General features: G+C 40.3%; 1 protein-coding gene across 1 annotated transcript in view; it reads left to right on the top strand.

Annotated features, from left to right (window-relative positions):
• LOC143018432 (sodium/mannose cotransporter SLC5A10-like) overlaps window positions 1-19,952 on the top strand; it is a 60,229-nt gene that overhangs the window by 11,436 nt on the left and 28,841 nt on the right. Inside the window, exons 3-6 of the mRNA XM_076173793.1 lie at window positions 2,759-2,863; window positions 3,705-3,764; window positions 14,465-14,569; window positions 16,596-16,782. Of these exons, the coding sequence (XP_076029908.1) occupies window positions 2,759-2,863; window positions 3,705-3,764; window positions 14,465-14,569; window positions 16,596-16,782 (457 nt within the window). The remainder of the gene's footprint in view (window positions 1-2,758; window positions 2,864-3,704; window positions 3,765-14,464; window positions 14,570-16,595; window positions 16,783-19,952) is intronic.

Below are 19,952 nucleotides of genomic sequence, written 5' to 3'. Positions count from 1 at the left end.
CCTACTCAAACGAACTCGCTTGACTATGTGTGACTTGGGTTTACGGAGGACTCGGTTACCATCAGATTGGACAATAGTAATTGTGAAAATGTTGAGTATGGTAATCACGATGCTTTGTATATAAAGATATCATTAACAAATGTACGCACCTTCAGCGTTAGCCATGGATTGGGCAATATAGGAGCGTTGAACTCTAAACCAGGAATGTAATAGCTGTCGATCACGAGTCCAACACATGAGCCAAGACTTTAGTGAATCTCACACGCACGCATGCACGCACGCACACACACACACACACACACACACACACACACACACACACACACACACACACACACACACACACACACACACACACACACACGTACGTACGTACGTGCGTAGGTACGTACGTACGTCAGACTTCACCGGGGTTAGATGTGTCGGCTGTTGACTGGCGCCTGCAGCTGCCAAGAGTCAGTGTGTTGACCCTCTCCTCCTTGTAGTTACTTTTAAGATCAGTGTGTGATGTTGTTCAAGTGTTGCTTCAAGTAAACGGCTGTTTTTTTTTTATAGTGACGCTCTTCAGTGAGTGGTGATTATAGTGTACTACCTACTAGTTAAGATGGCTACTCCCACCCGTCTACACTACACTACTGTTTTAATTAAGATCAGGGTGTGGTTACCCTCCTTCATCTGTGGTTAGTTACCTCAAAGATCTTAGCCTATTTCGTAACCGTGGACGTAGAACGGGACGCAACCAACATAGAAACATTAAGATAGAACGAGGAGAGTGAGAACAGTGATCACGCTGAAGCCTGTCACGGAACGCAGGATCATTGAGGTCTTATTTGTGATCATTTTGTCTTCTAGTGGGCATACTCCAAATTCAGCAAATTCATTGATCCCCAGGAGTTTGGTAACGTGAAAACATCCTCCACCACTCACTATCTTATTAGCTTCCTTAACTTTATCTTTAAAAATCTCGAGCAGGGCAAGACTTCACTTGCAGTGGTGTTCATTAACTTCAAGAAAGCCTTCGATCTTGTAGATCATACCACTATCATCACCAAAGCCATCCACCTTGGCTTTCCTTCCTCCTTGGTGGCTTGACTGTCTGACTTTCTGACGGACCGTTGTCAAGCTGTCAGATATCAGGGACACGTCTCTGCAGTCCAGCATCTCTCCTGTGGGGTGCCACAGGGAACAAGAATGGGGCCACTGTGTTTCCTGATGCTCATCAACGGTGCACTGAGAGACACACCGCACAGGTGGTATTATGTTGATAACTGCACGATGGGGATCCCTGTGGCCAACATTGACCTGAATTACGACCCACTGCAGGACACGCTGGACAAGCTACACACATGGATAGTGCACAACAAAGTCTCCATCAACCACAAGAAAACTGAGGTAATGCACTTCCACACCTCCAATGACATCCTCCCCCCTCCCCTGCTGACAATTGACGGCCAACCCCTTCAAGTGGTCCAGTCAACTAAGCTGCTGGGGATAACCATCGACAACAAGTTTACCTGGAAGGAGAACACTACCAACACCGTCAGGGCAGCCTCCTGCAAGCTGTTTATGCTGCGTCGACTGAGTTCATTAGGGGCACAGGCTGAAGATCTCAAGACCATCTACACTTCCTTCATTTTACCCAAGTTGATGTACGCATCACACTCCTGGGCCTCCTCACTCACTATGACGCAGCAATGACAGCTGGAGAAAGTGCAGAAAAAAGCCTGTCGCACAATCCTTGGCAAAGAATACACCACCTAACAGCACGCTCTCACCACACTAGGACTACCCACTCTTGCTGACCGTTATCTTCAGAGTCTGAGGTCATTTGCGGTCACCCTAGTTAAACATCCTCTGTACCGGAACCTGCTATCTCCTCAGATACCACGGCTGCAGGCGCGGCACCATAATACCATCAAGCCGATCAGAGCACGTACCGACCATACCGACATTTGTGGACTTAATATCAAGAATTATCATTGTTGTACTACACACCTATTACTCAGCTTATTGTTTTTGTCTAGTTTTTTTGAATGCTTGTAACAGCATCTTTTCACTGTCATAGTTTTATATTGTCATAATCATGTAGGATGTATATTTTCAGCAGAAATGCTGTTATACCCAATAAACCATTGCTTATTATTACTTTTACTATTATCATTATTATCATTATTATTATTACTATTATTATTATTACAAACATACACACACACACACACACACACACACACACACACACACACACACACACACACACACACACACAGGCAGACAGACAGACAGACAGACAGACAGACAGACAGACAGACACACACACACACACACACACACACACACACACACACACACACACACACACACACACACACACACACACACACACACACACACACACACACACACACATACACAAAATATGTAATACATATATATATATATATATGTATATAATATTATATGTGTGTACAGTATATATGTGTGTATATATAAGTATATATGTATGTTCGACAATAGCATATTACTTTCTACTATTAAAGTATATATATATATATATACTGTATATATATATATATATATATATATATATATGTATATATGATTGAATATATATATAATATAAATATATATATATATATATTTATGTTCGTTCATTAACTAATTGATTTCCGGGTTATATACCAAGGGATACTTTAGACAATTCTAGAGGAGTCTGTCGGTTGCAGTATGGTCATAGTGTGACAGATTCCCTCTCTTTCAGGTCGGCGCGTCCCTTTTCGCAAGCAACATAGGCTCGGAGCACTTCGTCGGCCTTGCTGGGTCAGGGGCTGCCGGAGGAATAGGCATCGGGGCCTTCAACTTCAATGTACGAACAAGAGTCTGGGTACAAATAATTTCGCGCAAGTGGACGTCTGCATTTGCATGTTCGCCGTACAGAATACAAAGCGTGTGTGTGCTTGTATGTGATTGTGGTTGTGGTTGTGTGTGTGTGTGTGTGTGTGTGTGTGTGTGTGTGTGTGTGTGTGTGTGTGTGTGTGTGTGTGTGTGTGTGTGTGTGTGTGTGTGTGTGTGTGTGTGTGTGTGTGTGTGTGTGTGTGTGTGTGTATGTATGTGTGTTTGTGTGTGTGTGTGTGTGTGTGTGTATGTATGTGTGTATGTGTGTTCGTGTGTTTCTGTTTGTGTATTTGTGTTTGTGTGTTTGTGCGTGCATGCGTTTGTGTGTATGAAGATGTATGTTTATATGTGTGTATGTGTATATATATATATATATATATATATGTATGTATATATATATCATACAAGTATGTGTGTGTGTGTGTGTGTGTGTGTGTGTGTGTGTGTGTGTGTGTGTGTGTGTGTGTGTGTGTGTGTGTGTGTGTGTGTGTGTGTGTGTGTGTGTGTGTGTGTGTGTGCGTGTGTGTGTGTGTGTGTGTGTGTTTGTTTTTGTGTTTTTGTGTGAGAGTTAATACATGAATGAGCGGCCCCAGATGTGATGGATTTTCCCCCGACCCTCAGGTTGATAAATTTGCTTATAATTAGAATAAATAAGAATTAAGATGCATGTGAAAGGCCTTTTTAATTCTTTATGCATATTTATATGGAAACTGTTATTAGCTCCTAAATATTTATTGATCTGTTTCCATATTTGTTTATTCATATGTTTGCATGTAAAATTTCTGTAAGTCTATTAATTTATCATCTTACAGTCGCTTATGCTTCTACAACTGATGGGATGGGTCTTCATTCCCGTCTTCATCGCCAGTGGGGTAAGTCAAACAAATATCCAACGTATATTGAAAATATAACTAAGGTCAGAGGCGTTCAGCTGTATATTGCAGGAAGATAATGGTCTTCTTCCAGTGTTTTAAGCCCCAGTCACACTATCACGGTTCCTGTCAAATGTTGTGAATTCGAAAAGTTGCAGGAAGACTTCACCTGCAGTATTTTAGACTTAAATGAGAACAATTCTATAATGTTTTATATTCGTATAGGTTTAACTTCTATTTTTTTTTAATTCAGCTTCTCAACATGTGACGAAAAGGTAATGTGACATTTGAAGATTCGAAAAATGAAAAATTGTAAATGAAGTCGTTTCTACTCAAACGAACTCGCTTGAATCGTGATAGTGTGACCCGGGCTTTATGTATGGCGATATGTATGAACTTAGTGTGTAGAAATCCGAACTTCGTATGTGGGTAGTATGTTGGGGGTACACAAGGATATGAACACACACACACACACACACACACACACACACACACACACACACACACACACACACACACACACACACACACACACACACACACACACACACACACACACACACACACTCGCATTGAAACGCACGCATATATATATAGATATATATATATATATATATATAATATATATATATATATATATATTGAAAAAGTAAGGAAGCAGGTTCTCTTGAATGCACATAGAGTTGAAAACTATAGGATTCGCACAATTATTCAGCTTTTTCATGAGGTTTTCCAAAGTTCTTATTAATTTTCTTGCATTAGGGAGATGAGCAGATATTAAATCAATTAATATAGCCATGTGATATATTTTGACGTTTCATCCTTAGGGGGTATCATCAGAATTGCATCTTTAACAATGAATTTACAATAGTAGAATATTAACAAAAATAAATGACATATCTTGACAAAGACGATATTACATACGACGTAGTTTACTTACAATGTAAAGTGTGTACCCTCGCCATGCTTTGACAGTTTATATACTTATGCTGACCTCACCGATTGGCCTCTCCCCGGCTGGTCGCACACACCACCCATAACCTCAGAGGGTAGAGTGCCGAAGGACTGGAGAAGGGCATGTATATTTCCATTTTTCAAGGGAAAAGGGGACAAGTGTGAATGTAGTAGTTTCAAAGTTTGTTGAGTGTAGTTAGGAAGGCTTAGGGGGGTTTTGATTGAGGATCAGGAGAGGAACAGAGGAAGTAATTGGTGAGGCACAGTGTGGGTTTGGGACAGGTACGGGTTGCGTGGATCATATTTTTGTGGTAAGGCAGATTTATGAGAAAGCTTTAAGAAAAGGTAAGAATGTTTTTTTGAGGCCTTTATGGATTTAGAAAAGGCTTATGACAGGGTAGACAGGAAGGCACTACGGGAGGTATTGCAGATATACGTGATAGGAGGAAAACTGTTAAAAGCAGTCAAGAATTTTTACGATAGTAGTGGAGCCTGTGTTAGAATTAGAAATGGAGAGCGAGTGGTTTGAGTGGCAGGAGGAACACAAGGAAAAGTATTTCTAGGAATCAAAGGGTTGAAATAAATAAATTTAGGTTAATTTAAACCATTAAACTGGCCATGCAACATTTCATTCTATCTCTGCCCCACACAATGGAATTTAACACTTAGGATACCTTTTGCCTAAAAAAAAAAAAAAAGAGTAAAGCGTTTGGTGATGCGTGGGAGAAATGTTGTCAGACCGGTTTGAATAGGAATGACTCTGCAAAACCGTGGGGGAAGCTCCTACTTTCTCTATCTCAACTCTGCTTCATTCATCCTCTCTGCTTTTACAACCATGACTTACAACCACGACTTAAGTCGTGGTTGTAATTGGCGGTTTTAAGTCGTGGTTGTAGGTGGCGGTTATAAGTGGGGGTTGTAGGTGGCGGTTGTAAGTCGTGGTTGTAGGTGGCGGTTGTAAGTCGTGGTTGTAGGTGGCGGTTGTAAGTCATGGTTGAAAGTGGCGGTTGTAAGTCGTGGTTTTAGGTGGCGGTTGTAAGTCGTGGTTGTAGGTGGCGGTTGTAAGTCGTGGTTGTAGGTGGCGGTTGTAGGTGACGGTTGTAGGTGGCGGTTGTAGGTGGCGGTTGTAAGTCGTGGTTGTAGGTGGCGGTTGTAAGTCGTGGTTGTAGGTGGCGGTTGTAAGTCGTGGTTGTAGGTGGCGGTTGTAAGTCGTGGTTGTAGGTGGCGGTTGTAAGTCGTGGTTGTAGGTGGCTGATGTAGGTGGCAGTTGGTGGCGGTTACAAGTGGGGGTTGTAGGTGGCGGTTGTAAGTCATGGTTGTAGGTGGCGGTTGTAAGTCGTGGTTGTAGGTGGTGGTTGTAAGTCGTGGTTGTAGGTGGTGGTTGTAAGTCGTGGTTGTAGGTGGTGGTTGTAAGTCGTGGTTGTAGGTGGTGGTTGTAAGTCGTGGTTGTAGGTGGCGGTTGTAAGTCGTGGTTGTAGGTGGCGGTTGTAAGTCGTGGTTGTAGGTGGCGGTTGTAAGTCGTGGTTGTAGGTGGCGGTTGTAAGTCGTGGTTGTAGGTGGCGGTTGTAAGTCGTGGTTGTAGATGGCTGTAAGTCGTGGTTGTAGGTGGCGGTTGGAAATCGTGGTTGCAAGTGGCGGTTGTAAGTCGTGTTTTTAGGTGGCGGTTGTAAGTCGTGGTTGTAGGTGGCGGTTGTTAGTCGTGGTTGTAGGTGGCGGTTGTAGGTGGCGGTTGTAGTTAGCGGTTATGTGTGTGTGTGTGTGTGTGTGTGTGTGTGTGTGTGTGTGTGTGTGAGTGTGTGCGTATTTATATATATGCACACATATCTTCTTTCAGGGGGAATGTGGAGGCCCAGTGGGTAACCACATCTCCCAAAAAGAGATCAGCTAGCCAATTAGACAAGTTTGTCTAGCTAATACTAGTTTGTTTAGATGATTAGAAGATCTCAAAGATCACTGGATCGAGTCTTCCATAACTAGATTTATTCATCTAAATTTAGAAAATAAAATCTACATTCCTATCTATGACGTCATGTCGTTCAATACCAGGTCGTGACGTCATAAGTGAATGAATGACGTCATAGGCTGGAGTAATGTCGTCAAGATAATATTTTTTGTGTTTATTATTTAGGATGTCGTCAGGTGATTTTATTTAGCATAAATGGATACATATATATATATGTATATATATATATATATGTATATATATATGTATATATATATATATGCAAAGTAGTCACTTGCATAAGTGAACACACGTACCCGTGTTCTTATTAGCATATATATATATATATATATATATATATATATATATATATATATAACACCAGACTCAGGAGTAGGTAATTTATTCCCGACGTTTCGAGTCCTGTCCGGGACTCGTCCTCAGGGGATACAGTGAATTACATGGTCTTAATATACTAATAGCTACGCCCGCCGGGGGGGGGGGGAGACGCGGTAACCTGTCATGCGAGAAGGCAGGCGCCATGATCTGGTTCATGCGAGAGTGTGTAGTGGTGGAGGGGGAGAAAGTAGGCGCTGTGACCTGGGTCAAGCGAGACCTGGGTCAATCGAGAGTGTGTGGTGGTGGAGGGGGAGTATGTAGGCGCTGTGACCTGGGTCAAGCGGGAGTGTGTGGTGGCGGAGGGACAGGGGGGGAGGAGGGGGAGGGGGAGGGAGAGAACCTGCTTCTTACTCCTGCGTATATAGAGTTGCGTATAATAGCCCTATTAATGCTAGCCTCGTTGGTGGCCCACGCTTCTAAGAACAATATGCTTCCGTTCTTACAACCACGAATTAGAGCCACTACTTACAACCACCACTTATAACCACGACTTACAACCACCAATTAAAACTACGACTTACAACCACCACTTACAACCACTAACAACCAATTACGCAAGGTTACAACCACGACCTACAGCCACAACTTACAACCACCACTTACAACCACCACTTACAACCATCACAACCAATTATGCTAGGTTACAACCACGACTTAAAACCACAACTTACAGCCACGGCTAACCCCCACTTAATTCCACGACTTACAACCACGACTTACAGCCACGATCTACAACCACGACCTACAACCACGACTTATAACCAAGACTTAAAACCACGACTTAAAACCACGACTTACAACCACCACTTACAACTACAACTTACAACCACAATTTACAACCACGACTTACAACTACGACTTACAACCACTATTTACAACCACCACTTACAACAACGCCTTACAACCACCTTTCAACAAATTCCTTTAGGTTACAACCACGACTTACAAAGACCACCTACAACCATGACCTACAACCACAACTGACAACCACGACCTACAACTACAGCTTACAACCACCACTTTTCACCACCAATTACAACTACCACTTACAACCACCACTTACATCCTCCACCTACATCCTCCACCTACAACCACCACTTACAACCCCCAGTACTAATTGCAACCATTACCTACAACCACCACTTCAACCACCAATTAGGTCTGGTTACAACCACGACTTACAACCACGCAACCACCACTTACAACCACCACTTACAACCACCAATTACAACCAAATACGCTAGGTTACAACCACGACTTAAAACCACATTTTACAGCCACGGCTTAGAACCCCCACTTACTTCCACGACTTACAACCACGACTTACAGCCACGATATACAACCACAAATTACAGCCACGGCCTACAACTACAACTTACAACCACGACCTACAACCACGACTTATAACATACTTACAACCACGACTTACAACCACCACATACAACCACAACTTACAACCAAGACTTACAACCACGACTTACAACCACCACTTACAACCACGACCTAAAATTATGACCGATTTACAACCACAACTTACAACCACGACTCACAACCATGACTCACAACCACGACTTACAACCACCACTCCCACTTACAATCGCCACTTACAACCAAAATTAGGGTAAGTTACAACCACAATTTACAACCACCACCTACAACCACCCCTTACATACTCCACTTACAACCGCCACATACAATCACGATTTACAACCACGACTTACAACCATCACTCCCACCTACAACCACCACTTACACACAATTAGGTTACAATCAGGACCTACAACCACGACTTATAACGACTTACAACCACGACCAAAACCACAACACCACTTATAGCCATCAATTAAATGTACCACTTATAACTACCACTTACAACCACCACTACAAATTACAACCATCACCTAAATCCAACTACAACCACCACTTTCAACCTTGACTTTCAACCACGACTGACAACCACGTCTTACAACCACCACTTACAACCACCACTTACAACCAAGACTTACAACCACAACATACAACCACAACTTACAACAAAATTAGGTTAAGTTACAACCACGACTTACAACCACCACTTACAACCACAACTTACAACCAAAACTTACAACCACGACTTACAACCACCACTCTCAACCACGAGTTAAAACCAATACTTACAACCACGATTTACAAATACCACTTACAACCAATTACGCTAGGTTACAACCACAACTTGCAACCAATTACGCTAGGTTACAACCACGATATACAACCACGAATTACAACCACTACCTAAAACCACGACTTACAACCACTACCTAAAACCACGACTTACAACCACGACCTAAAACCACGACTTACAAACACGAATTACAACCAGCACTTTTAACCACGACTCACAACTACGACTTACAACCACGTATTGCAACCACGACTTGCGACCACGACCTACGACCACGACTTACAACCATGACTTACAACCACGACTTGCAACTACGACTTAGAACCACCACTCTCACTTACAACACCACTTACAACCAACAGCTAGGTTAGGTTACAAACATGACTTACAACCCTGAATTACAACCACCACCTACAACCACGACTTATAAACACTACTTACAACCACGACTTACAACCACGACTTTCAACCACGACTTACAACCACGACTTACAACTACGACCTACAACTACTACTTACAACAAATTAGGTTAGGGGACAACCCCAATTTACAACCACGACTTACAACCACAAATTACAACTACGACATACAACCGCGACTTACAACCACAACTTACAACCTGCAATCAGGTTAGGTTATAACCACGACTTACAACCGCGACCTACAACCACCACTTACAACCACGACTTACAACCACGACTTATAACCACCACTTACAACCACGACTTACAACTACCACTTACAAGCACAACTTAGAATAACGACTTACAACCACGACTTGCGACTACCACTTACAAACAATTACGTTAGGTTACAGCCAAGACTTACAACCACTACCTACAACCACCACTTATAAGAACAACTTACAAGCAATTACGCTAGGTTACAACCATGACTTACAACCACCACTTACAACCACGACTTACACCCACGATTTACAACCACGACTTACAACCACCACTTACAACTACGGATTACAACCACCAATTACAACCACTACTTACAAACACCACCTACAACCACAACTCACCACCACGACCTACAACCACCACCTACAACCACCAATTACAACTACCACTTACAGCTACCACTTACAACCATCCCCTACAACCACCACCTATAACCATCACTTCAACCAATTAGGTTAGGTTACAACCTCGACTTACAACCACGACTTATAACCACGACTTTCAACTATGACTTACAACCAATACTTACAACCAAGACTTACAACCACCTACAAATCACAACTTACAAACAGCACTTATAACCACGACCTACAACCACAACTTAAAACCACCACTACCAATTATGACCAACACTTACAACAAGCACCACCAAATACAACCAACACTTCAAACAGCAACTACCACTTACAACCACGACTTACAACCACGAAATGTAACGACTTACAACCATCTCCAACCACCACTTACAACCACCAACTACAAGCACGAGTTACAACCACGACTTAGAAAAAAATTAGGTTAAGTTACAACCACGACTTACAACCACCACGTGCAACCACAAATTACAACCAAGACTTCCAAACACGACTTACAACCACCACTTGCAAACACGACTTACACCCACGACTTACAAGCACGACTCACAACCACGACTTACAACCACCACTACCAATTACAACCATCAACTAAAACCAACTACAACCACCACTTACAACCACAACTTACAACCACAACTTACAACCACCACTCTCAACCACGATTTACAACTACGATTTACAACCACGATTTACAACCGCAACTTACAACCGTGACTTACGACCACGACCTACGACCACGACTTACAACCATGAATTACAACCACGACATACAACCACGATTTACAACCATCACTCCCACTTACAACCACCACCTACAACCAACAGTTAGGTTAGGTTACAACCAGGACTTACAACCACGAATTACATCCACCACGTACAACCACGACTTATAACCACGACTTACACCCACGACTTACAATTACGACCTACAACCACCACTTACAACAAATTAAATTAGGTTACAATCCCAATTTACAACCACGATTTACAACCACGACTTACAACCACAACTTACAACCGCGACCTACAGCCACCACTCCCACATACAACCACAACTTATAACCAGCAACTAGGTTAGGTTACAACCCCGACTTAGAACCACCACTTACAACCACCACCTACAACCACGACTTACAACCACAACTTATAACCACCACTTGCAACCACGACTTACAACTACCAGATAACCAGAACTTACAATAATGACTTATAACCACGACTTGCAGCCACCACCTACAAACAATTACGATAGGTTACAGACAAGACTTACAACCACGACCTACAACCACTTAAAGAACCACTTGCAAGCAATTACGGTAGGTTACAACCACCTTTTACAACCACCACTTACAACCACCATTTACAACCACCACTTATAACCACCATTTACAACCACCTCTTATAACCACTGCATACAACTACAACTTAAAACCACTACCTACAATTAGGACTTACAACCACCACTGCCACTTATAACTAACACTTTCAACAGCCACTACCAGTTACAACCAACACAACCACCATTACCACTTACAATCACGCATTATAACCACGACTTACAACCATTTACAACCACGACTTACAACCACCACTAACAGCCACCATTTTCAACCACCAATTAGGTTAGGTTACAACCACGACTCACAACCCCGACTATAACCACGACTTACAACTACCTACAACCACTTACAACCACATACAACCACCAGTTACAACCAACACTTACAACCATGACCTATAGCCATGACCTACAACCACGACCTACAACCACGAACTACAACCATCACTTACAAGCATCACGTACAGCCACCAGAAACCATGACTTATAACCACCACTTACAACCACGACATACAACGACCACCTACAACCACGACTTAAAACCACGACCTACAACCACCAATTACAACCACCAATTACAACCACCAACTACAACCACCAATTACAACCACCTCTTACAACTACCACATGTTACAACCACAACCTACAATCATAATTTACAACAACGACTTACAACCACCACTACCTTATACAACCAACACTACCACCTACAACCACAACTACCACTTACAACCACTACTTACAACGTATTAAGGTTACAAGCACGACTTACAAGCATGACTTACAACCACCACTTACAACCACCACTTACAATCACCACTTACAATCACGACATACAACAAGCACTACTAATTACAACCACCACTTACAACCACCACTTACATGCACCATTTACATGCACCACTTACAACCACCAATAAGGTTAGATTACAACCACGACTTACAACCACGACTTACAACCACCACTATAAACCACGAAATACAATCACCATTTACAGCCATGACTTACAACCACGTCTTAGAACCACCACTTACAACCACCACCACTACCACTTATAACCACGACTTATAACCACGACTTATAACCACCATTACCAATTACAGCCACGACTTATAACCACGACTTATAATCACGTCTTACAACCACGCCTTACAACCACGACTTACAACCACGACTTACAACCACAATTTACAACTACGACTCACAACCACCTACAAATCACAACTTACAACCAGCACTTATAACCACGACTTACAACCACAATTTAAAACCACCACTACCAATTACGACCAGCACTTACAACAACCACTACCAGTTACAACCAACACTTACAACCACCACTACAACTTACAACCACCACTACAACTTACAACCACGACTTACAACCACGAATAATAACCACGACTTACAACCATTTCAAACCACCACTTACAACCACCACTTACAACCACGACTAACACCTAGGACTTACAACCACCACTACCACTTACAACCACCACTTACAACCACCAATAAGGTTAGGTTACAACCACGACTTACAACCACGACTTACAACCACCATTACCACTTACAACCACCTTAGGATCGGTTCGGTTACAACCACGATTTACAACCAGAATTTACAACCACGATTTACAACAACGATTTACAACCACTACATACAACCAAGACTTACAACAACGATTTACAACCACTACATACAACCAAGACTTACAACCACGACTTACAACCACGACTTAGGTTAGTCTGACTGCCTTTATATGTTTCTTTACCTTACTATTTCTTACTCTCTGTATTTGCCTCTCTTTCTCTCTCTCTATTTCTCTATTTCTGTGCATATGCGCGCGCAGCGTGCGCGCGTGTGTGTATATGTATGCGCATACATATGAACCAACGATAGGAGCTTGCACCAAGTGATCCTATGAGGTGGGCGTCGGGAAGTATTGCCTTGCCGCCGTTCTTCTATCCCATCAATCAACCAATCAATCAAATCAGCCATACTGAGTCCACCGCTGAACAAAGGCGTGTTTCATAGCGTTCTATGATTCACACGACCGCGCCAACCTCTGCCACGTCACGCCTGTAAACTTATCTATATCCTCTCTCTACCTTCTGTCTGGTCTCCTTCTTCCACGCTTCCCATCTCGCGGCGTCCATACAGTAACACACTTGCTCCATCGCTCATCAGTCGTTCGGACTAACTTAACTGCCCAGCTCCACTTCCTATCAATACTTCCATCTATATAATCATGTTCAGGCCTGGTGGACTGGCACTTTATCACTAAAGTGGGACTCCTTGTGTAGGTTCCAAATATTAGTTGTCCGCTTGCTTAGTACGAGAAAAGCTAAGATGTGATGACCACTGCTCTTACCAGTCAAAACCAACCCAAGACATCAGCCCAATGTTTTGTCTCGGAAAGAGCAGGTCGAGGTCACGAGGGTCAATAATCACACACGTTTTCCTCTGATTTATTCACAAAACAGCAAATAATCTGTCTATCTCTATACTAAGTTTTTTTTTTTTTTACCCCTTACATGGAAGGTAGCCAAGTCTAAGGCACCTACCTACTCCTACCCATTCCTCTTCCATCCATCACCCTTTCCCACATCTCATCTTAGCTTCTCATGGATGACGGGTCATTACCAAATAATATAAACAGAATGTGACGTGCATATTATTGGGTACAAAGAAACAGACCTACAACCAGTTACGTGTAATCTAAAACCAGGAAACAGTGACATCTGTTTTATACTTTTGTGTTACTTTGTAGCCTATAGTCACCCCTTGTCTTTGTCTAATATCTAATATGCCTTTCTTGCCGTTTCTTCCTTTTAAGGTGTGTACTGTGCCAGAATACATGTCGAAACGCTTCGGAGGGCAACGAATCCAGGCCTATCTCGCTGTTCTTTCCCTCATTCTGTACATCTTCACCAAAATATCCGTAAGTTGTACTTGTATTGGCTTGCTATATAGAATATGTGTATATCTATTCATATGTGCGTGAAATCATGACAAATGCGTGAATGCAAATACATGCATATTCTTACACATAGTATCAGTAAAATACACTGGACTCGGAAACAGGTACTTTAATCCCGATGTTCAAGGGTTACAAAAGTAGCTTGATCCTGCCTTATATAAAAAAAAAAAAAAAAAACGTGCATTCTGTTTTCGAATTTGGCAGTAATCTGTCAATGCCTCTTCACTCTCCTGCACTTTTACATCCAAGGTCAACTGACGACAAACTACTACTCTCCTCTTTCTTCATTTCACCACCTCCTTGTTCTCCTAGTCCTCCTTCTCCTCCTCCTCCTTCTTCCACTCCTCCTCCTCCTCCTCCTCCTCCTTCTGCTCCTTCTTCCTCTCCTCCTCCTTCTTCCTCTCCTTCTCCTCCTTCATCCCCTCCTCCTCCTCCTTCTCCTCCTTCTCCTCCTTCTCCTCCTTCTTCCTACTACTCCTCCTCCTCCTATTTCTCCTTCTCTCCCTCCTCCTCCTCTATCTCCTCCATTCTTCCTCCTCCTTCTGCTTCCTTACACCTCATCCTCCTGCTTCCTTACTCCTCCACTTCTTCCTCCTCTTTCTTATGCTGTCCCATCTCCTCTTTCCCTTTTCCTCTTCTTATTTCCCTCCTCCTCTTCTTTTTCACCTCCTCTTCCTTTTCCTCCTTCTATTTTGGGTTGGGGATGGGTGGGTTAGGGAATAGTTATGTGCGAATAATGTTCTGACACAGCCCGAAGGTATTTCTCCCCGTCTTCTCTTTTTTCTGCATAAAGGGGTGAAAGTGGGGGTTTCCAATTAAGTGAAGCGACTATACAATGGATGTGCTATGTCTTGCTGCATTGTTTCTGACCCAGAGCAGTAGGCGGGATACAGGGATGACCCGTCATCCATGAGGAGCTAAGATGAGAGGGGGGGTGGGGGTGGTGGACGGGAGTGGAATGGGTGGGGGTGGGTACATGCCTTTTGACTTTGGCTACCTCTCTGGTGGGGGGTGGGGGAAAGCCATTGGTATATTCGAGTAGATATATTTATCTTCTGTCCATCACTCTACTTTTAATCCTCCTTTTTCTTATCATTCCTTTCTCCCCACATCCCTCTCCCTTCCCCTTCCTCTCCCTCTCCCTTCCTCTCCCTCTCCCTTCCCCTTCCTCTCCCTTCCCCTTCCTCTCCCTTCCCCTTCCTCTCCCTTCCCCTTCCTCTCCCTTCCCCTTCCTCTCCCTTCCCCTTTCTCTCCCTTCCCCTTCCTCTCCCTTCCCCTTCCTCTCCCTTCCCCTTCCTCTCCCTTCCCCTTTCTCTCCCTCCTCTTTCTCTCCCTTTCCCTTCCTCTCCCCTCCCCTTCCTCTCCCTTCCCCTTCCTCTCCCTCCTCTTGTTCTCCCTCCTCTTTCTCTCCTTCCCCTTCCTCTCCCCTTCCTCTCCCCTCCCCTTCCTCTCCCTTCCCCTTCCTCTCCCTCCTCTTGTTCTCCCTCCTCTTTCCTCTTTACCCTCTCCTCCACCTATCTTTTACTTAACTTCCTCTCTCCGCCCCTACTCCTCTCTTCCCCTACCTCGAGTCTCTCCTTCCTCTGTCGTCCCTTCAATCACTTCTCTTTTACCTCTCTTTTTCCTCTCGTCACCTTCCTCAATTTCTTTCTTTCCTTCCCTGACTCCTCTCTTCCCTCTTTCCTCCTCTTTCTCATCTCGTACCCTCCTTCTCTGGACACACTTTCTCTCTGATTGAAAATAAAATAAGAATAAATAAATGAAATGAAATAAAATATAATAAAGATAATTTGTTTTTGAAACAGTGCTTTGCTATCATTCATTTATTTAGACGATGACTGAATCTACGGTTTACCTACCTGTGTTTACTTCCCCGCAAAACTCCCGACTTTGTCCTCTTCTCTTCAGGTAGACCTGTACTCTGGGGCCCTGCAATGAGCATATTCACTTCGCTGCCACACTCACGACTTTGCCCTCTTCTCTTTAGGTAGACCTCTACTCTGGGGCCCTTTTCATCAACCAGGCTCTGCACTGGGACATCTACTTCTCTATGATCCTTCTGCTGGGGCTCACGGCGCTCTTCACGATGACTGGGGGACTGGCTGCGGTTATCTATACTGATACCTTACAGTTCTTCATCATGATAATTGGGGCAATGATGGTCATGGTAAAAGGTGAGAGTGTAACATTACGAGAACGTTACTTGGACTTTGGTTTGCAGTGTGTGAATGGTGCGCAATTCGGTTTGTTGGTTTTATTCTGGTGGGGTAAAATTATATCTATAATGTTTATAACAAAATAATAATAATAATAATAATAATAATAATAATAATAATAATAATAATAATTAATTAATTAATAGTAGTAATAGTAGTAATACTAATAGTAGTAGTATTAATAGTAGTAGTAATAGTAGTAGTAATATTAATAGTAGCAGTAATAGAAATAGTAATAGAAATAATAGTAGTAGTGTAGTAGTAGTAGTGTAAGTAGTAGTGTAGTAATAGTAGTGTAGTAGTAGTAGAGTAGTAGTGTAGTAGTGAAGTAGTAGTAGTAGTAGTAGTAGTAGTATAGTAGTAGTAGTATAGTAGTAGTAGTATAGTAGTGTAGTAGTATAGTAGTAGTAGTATAATAGTAGTATTATATATAGTAGTAGTAGTATAGTAGTAATAGTATAGTTGTAGTAGTATAATAGTAGTAGTGTAGTAGTAGTGTAGTAGTAGTATAATAGTAGTATAATAGTAGTAGTATAACAGCAGTAGTGTAGTAGTAGTATAATAGTAGTAGTGTAGTAGTAGTATAATAGTAGTAGTGTGGTAGTAAATGTTAGTAGTAGTAGTGTAGTAGTAAATGTAGTAGTAGTAGTGTAGAGTAGTAGTGTAGTAGTAGTAGTAGTAGTAATATTGTAGAGTAGTAGTGTAGTAGTGAAGTAGTGTAGTAGTGTAGTAGTACTAGTAGAGTAGTAGTAGTACAGTAGTAGTAGTAGAGTATTAGTAGTAGTAGTAGTGTAGTAGTAGTAGAGTAGTAGTAGTAGAGTATTAGTAGTAGTAGTAGTAGTGTAGTAGTAGTAGTGTAGTAGTAGTAGTAGTAGTAGTAGTAGTAGTAGTAGTAGTAGCAGTAGTAGTAGAAGTACTAGTAGTAGTGTAGTAGTAGTAGTGTAGTAGTAGTAGTGTAGTAGTATAGTGTAGTATAGTGTAGTAGTGGTAGTGTAGTAGTGGTAGTTATAGTAGTAGTAATATGTAGTAGTAATAGTTGTAATAGTTGTAATAGTTGTAATAGTTGTCATAGTTGTCATAGTTGTAATAGTTGTAATAGTTGTCATAGTTGTCATAGTTGCAGTAATAGTAAAAATAGTAATAGTTGTAATAATAGTAATAGTATTAATAGTTGTAATACTATTATAATTAGTGATAAGAGTGGTAATAGTAGTGGAAATAGTTAGTGATAATAGTAATAGTAGTAATAGTAGAAATAGTAATAGAAATAGTAATAGTAGAAATAGTAATAGTTTTAATAGTAATAATAGTAGTAATAGTAGTAGTAGTTGTAATAGTTATAGTAGTAATAGTTTATAGTAGTAATAAGAGTAATAGTAAGTAGTAGTAATAAGAGTAATTAGTAGTAATAGTAGTAACAAGAATAGTAGTAATAGTAGTGATAGTAATAGAAGTAGTAGTAGTGATAGTAGAATAGTACTAATAAAAAGCAGTAGTAATAGTAATATAGTAGCAGTAGTATTAGTAGTAGTAGTAATAGCAACTAATATTTAGTAATATTAGGTTAGTAGTAATAGTAATAGTAGTAATGGTAATACTAGTAATGGTAATAGTAATATGGTAATAGATAATAGTAAAATAGTAATAGTAAATAGTAATAGTAGTAATAGTAGAATAATAGTAATAGTAAATAAGTAGTAATAGTAAAAATAGTAAATAGTAATATCATTAAAAGTAATAGTAGTATTAGTAATATATTAGTAATAGTAAATAACCGTTATCACCGTTATAGTAATAGTAATAGTAGTAATAGTAGTAGAATAGTAATAGTAGTAACAGTAATATTAGATGATAGTAATAGTAGTATTAGTAGTCGTAATAGTAGAATAAGTACTAATAGTAAATCGCAGTAGTAATAGTAAGTAGTATTAGCAATATAGTAGTAGTAGTAATAAACAGTAATAGTAGTAGTATAATATTAAGTAGAAGTAGTAGTAGTAATAGTAGTAACAGTAATAGTAGTAGTAGTAATAGTAATAGTAATGGAAGTAATATGGAAATAATAAAAGTATAAAAATAGTAGTAGTATTTAGTAGTAATATATTAGTAGTATAGGTAGTAATAGTAGCGTAATAGTAAAAATAGTAAAAGTGATAGTAATAGTAGTAATAGTAAAATAGTAATATTAATATTAATAGAAATAGTAATTGTAAGTAATAAAAGTAAAAGTAGAAGATAATAGGTAGTAATAGTAATAGTGGTAATAGTAATAGTAGTAGTAATTGTAATAGTGGTAATAGTAAGTAGTAGTAATTGTATAGTAGTAGTAATATAGTAATAGTATTAGTAATAGTAGAAATAGTAAAAGTAGTATTATTAGTAATAGTAATAGTAATGGTAGTATTAGTAGTATTAGTAATAATAGTAGCATTAGTAGTATTAGTAATAATAGTATTAGTAATAGTAGTAATAGTTATAGTAGTATTATGAGTATAGTAGTAGTATAGTATATAGTAGTAGTAGTAGTAAGTAATAGTAGAATTAATAGTACTAATAATAATAGCAGTAGTAATAGTAATAGTAGCAGTAGTATTAGTAAGTAGTCAGAGTAATACACTAATATTAGTAATATTAGTAATAAAATAGTAGTAGTAATATTAGTAATAGTAATAGTAGTAATGGTAAATACTAGTACTGGTAATAGTAATGGTAAAATAGTTAGTAATAGTAAAAGTAGTAATTTTAGTATTAGTAGTAAGAGTAGTAATAGTAAAAATAGTAATAGTAGTAATAGTTTTTTTTAAATAGTATAATAGATAAAAAATAGTAATAGTAATATATTAAACGTAATAGTAATTTAGTAGTATTAGTAATAATACTAGGTAGTAATAGTAATAGTAACAGTTATAGTAGTAATAGTAATAGTATGTAATAATAGTAATAGTAACAGTAATTGTAGATAATAGGATTAGTAATAGTAGTATTAGTAGTCGTAATAGTAGAAGTAATAGTACTAATAGTAATAGCAGTAGTAATAGTAATAGTAGTACAGTAATAGTAGTAGTAGTAGTAATAACAGAATAGTAGTAATATTAAGTAATAGTTAGTAGTAATAGTAGTAACAGTAA

This window comes from Oratosquilla oratoria, chromosome 34 (genome assembly GCF_046742065.1).
Source record: "Oratosquilla oratoria isolate Oo_2021 chromosome 34, ASM4674206v1, whole genome shotgun sequence".
Taxonomy (NCBI): Eukaryota; Metazoa; Arthropoda; class Malacostraca; order Stomatopoda; family Squillidae; genus Oratosquilla; species Oratosquilla oratoria.
This window is presented reverse-complemented; position numbering and strand designations above follow the sequence as displayed.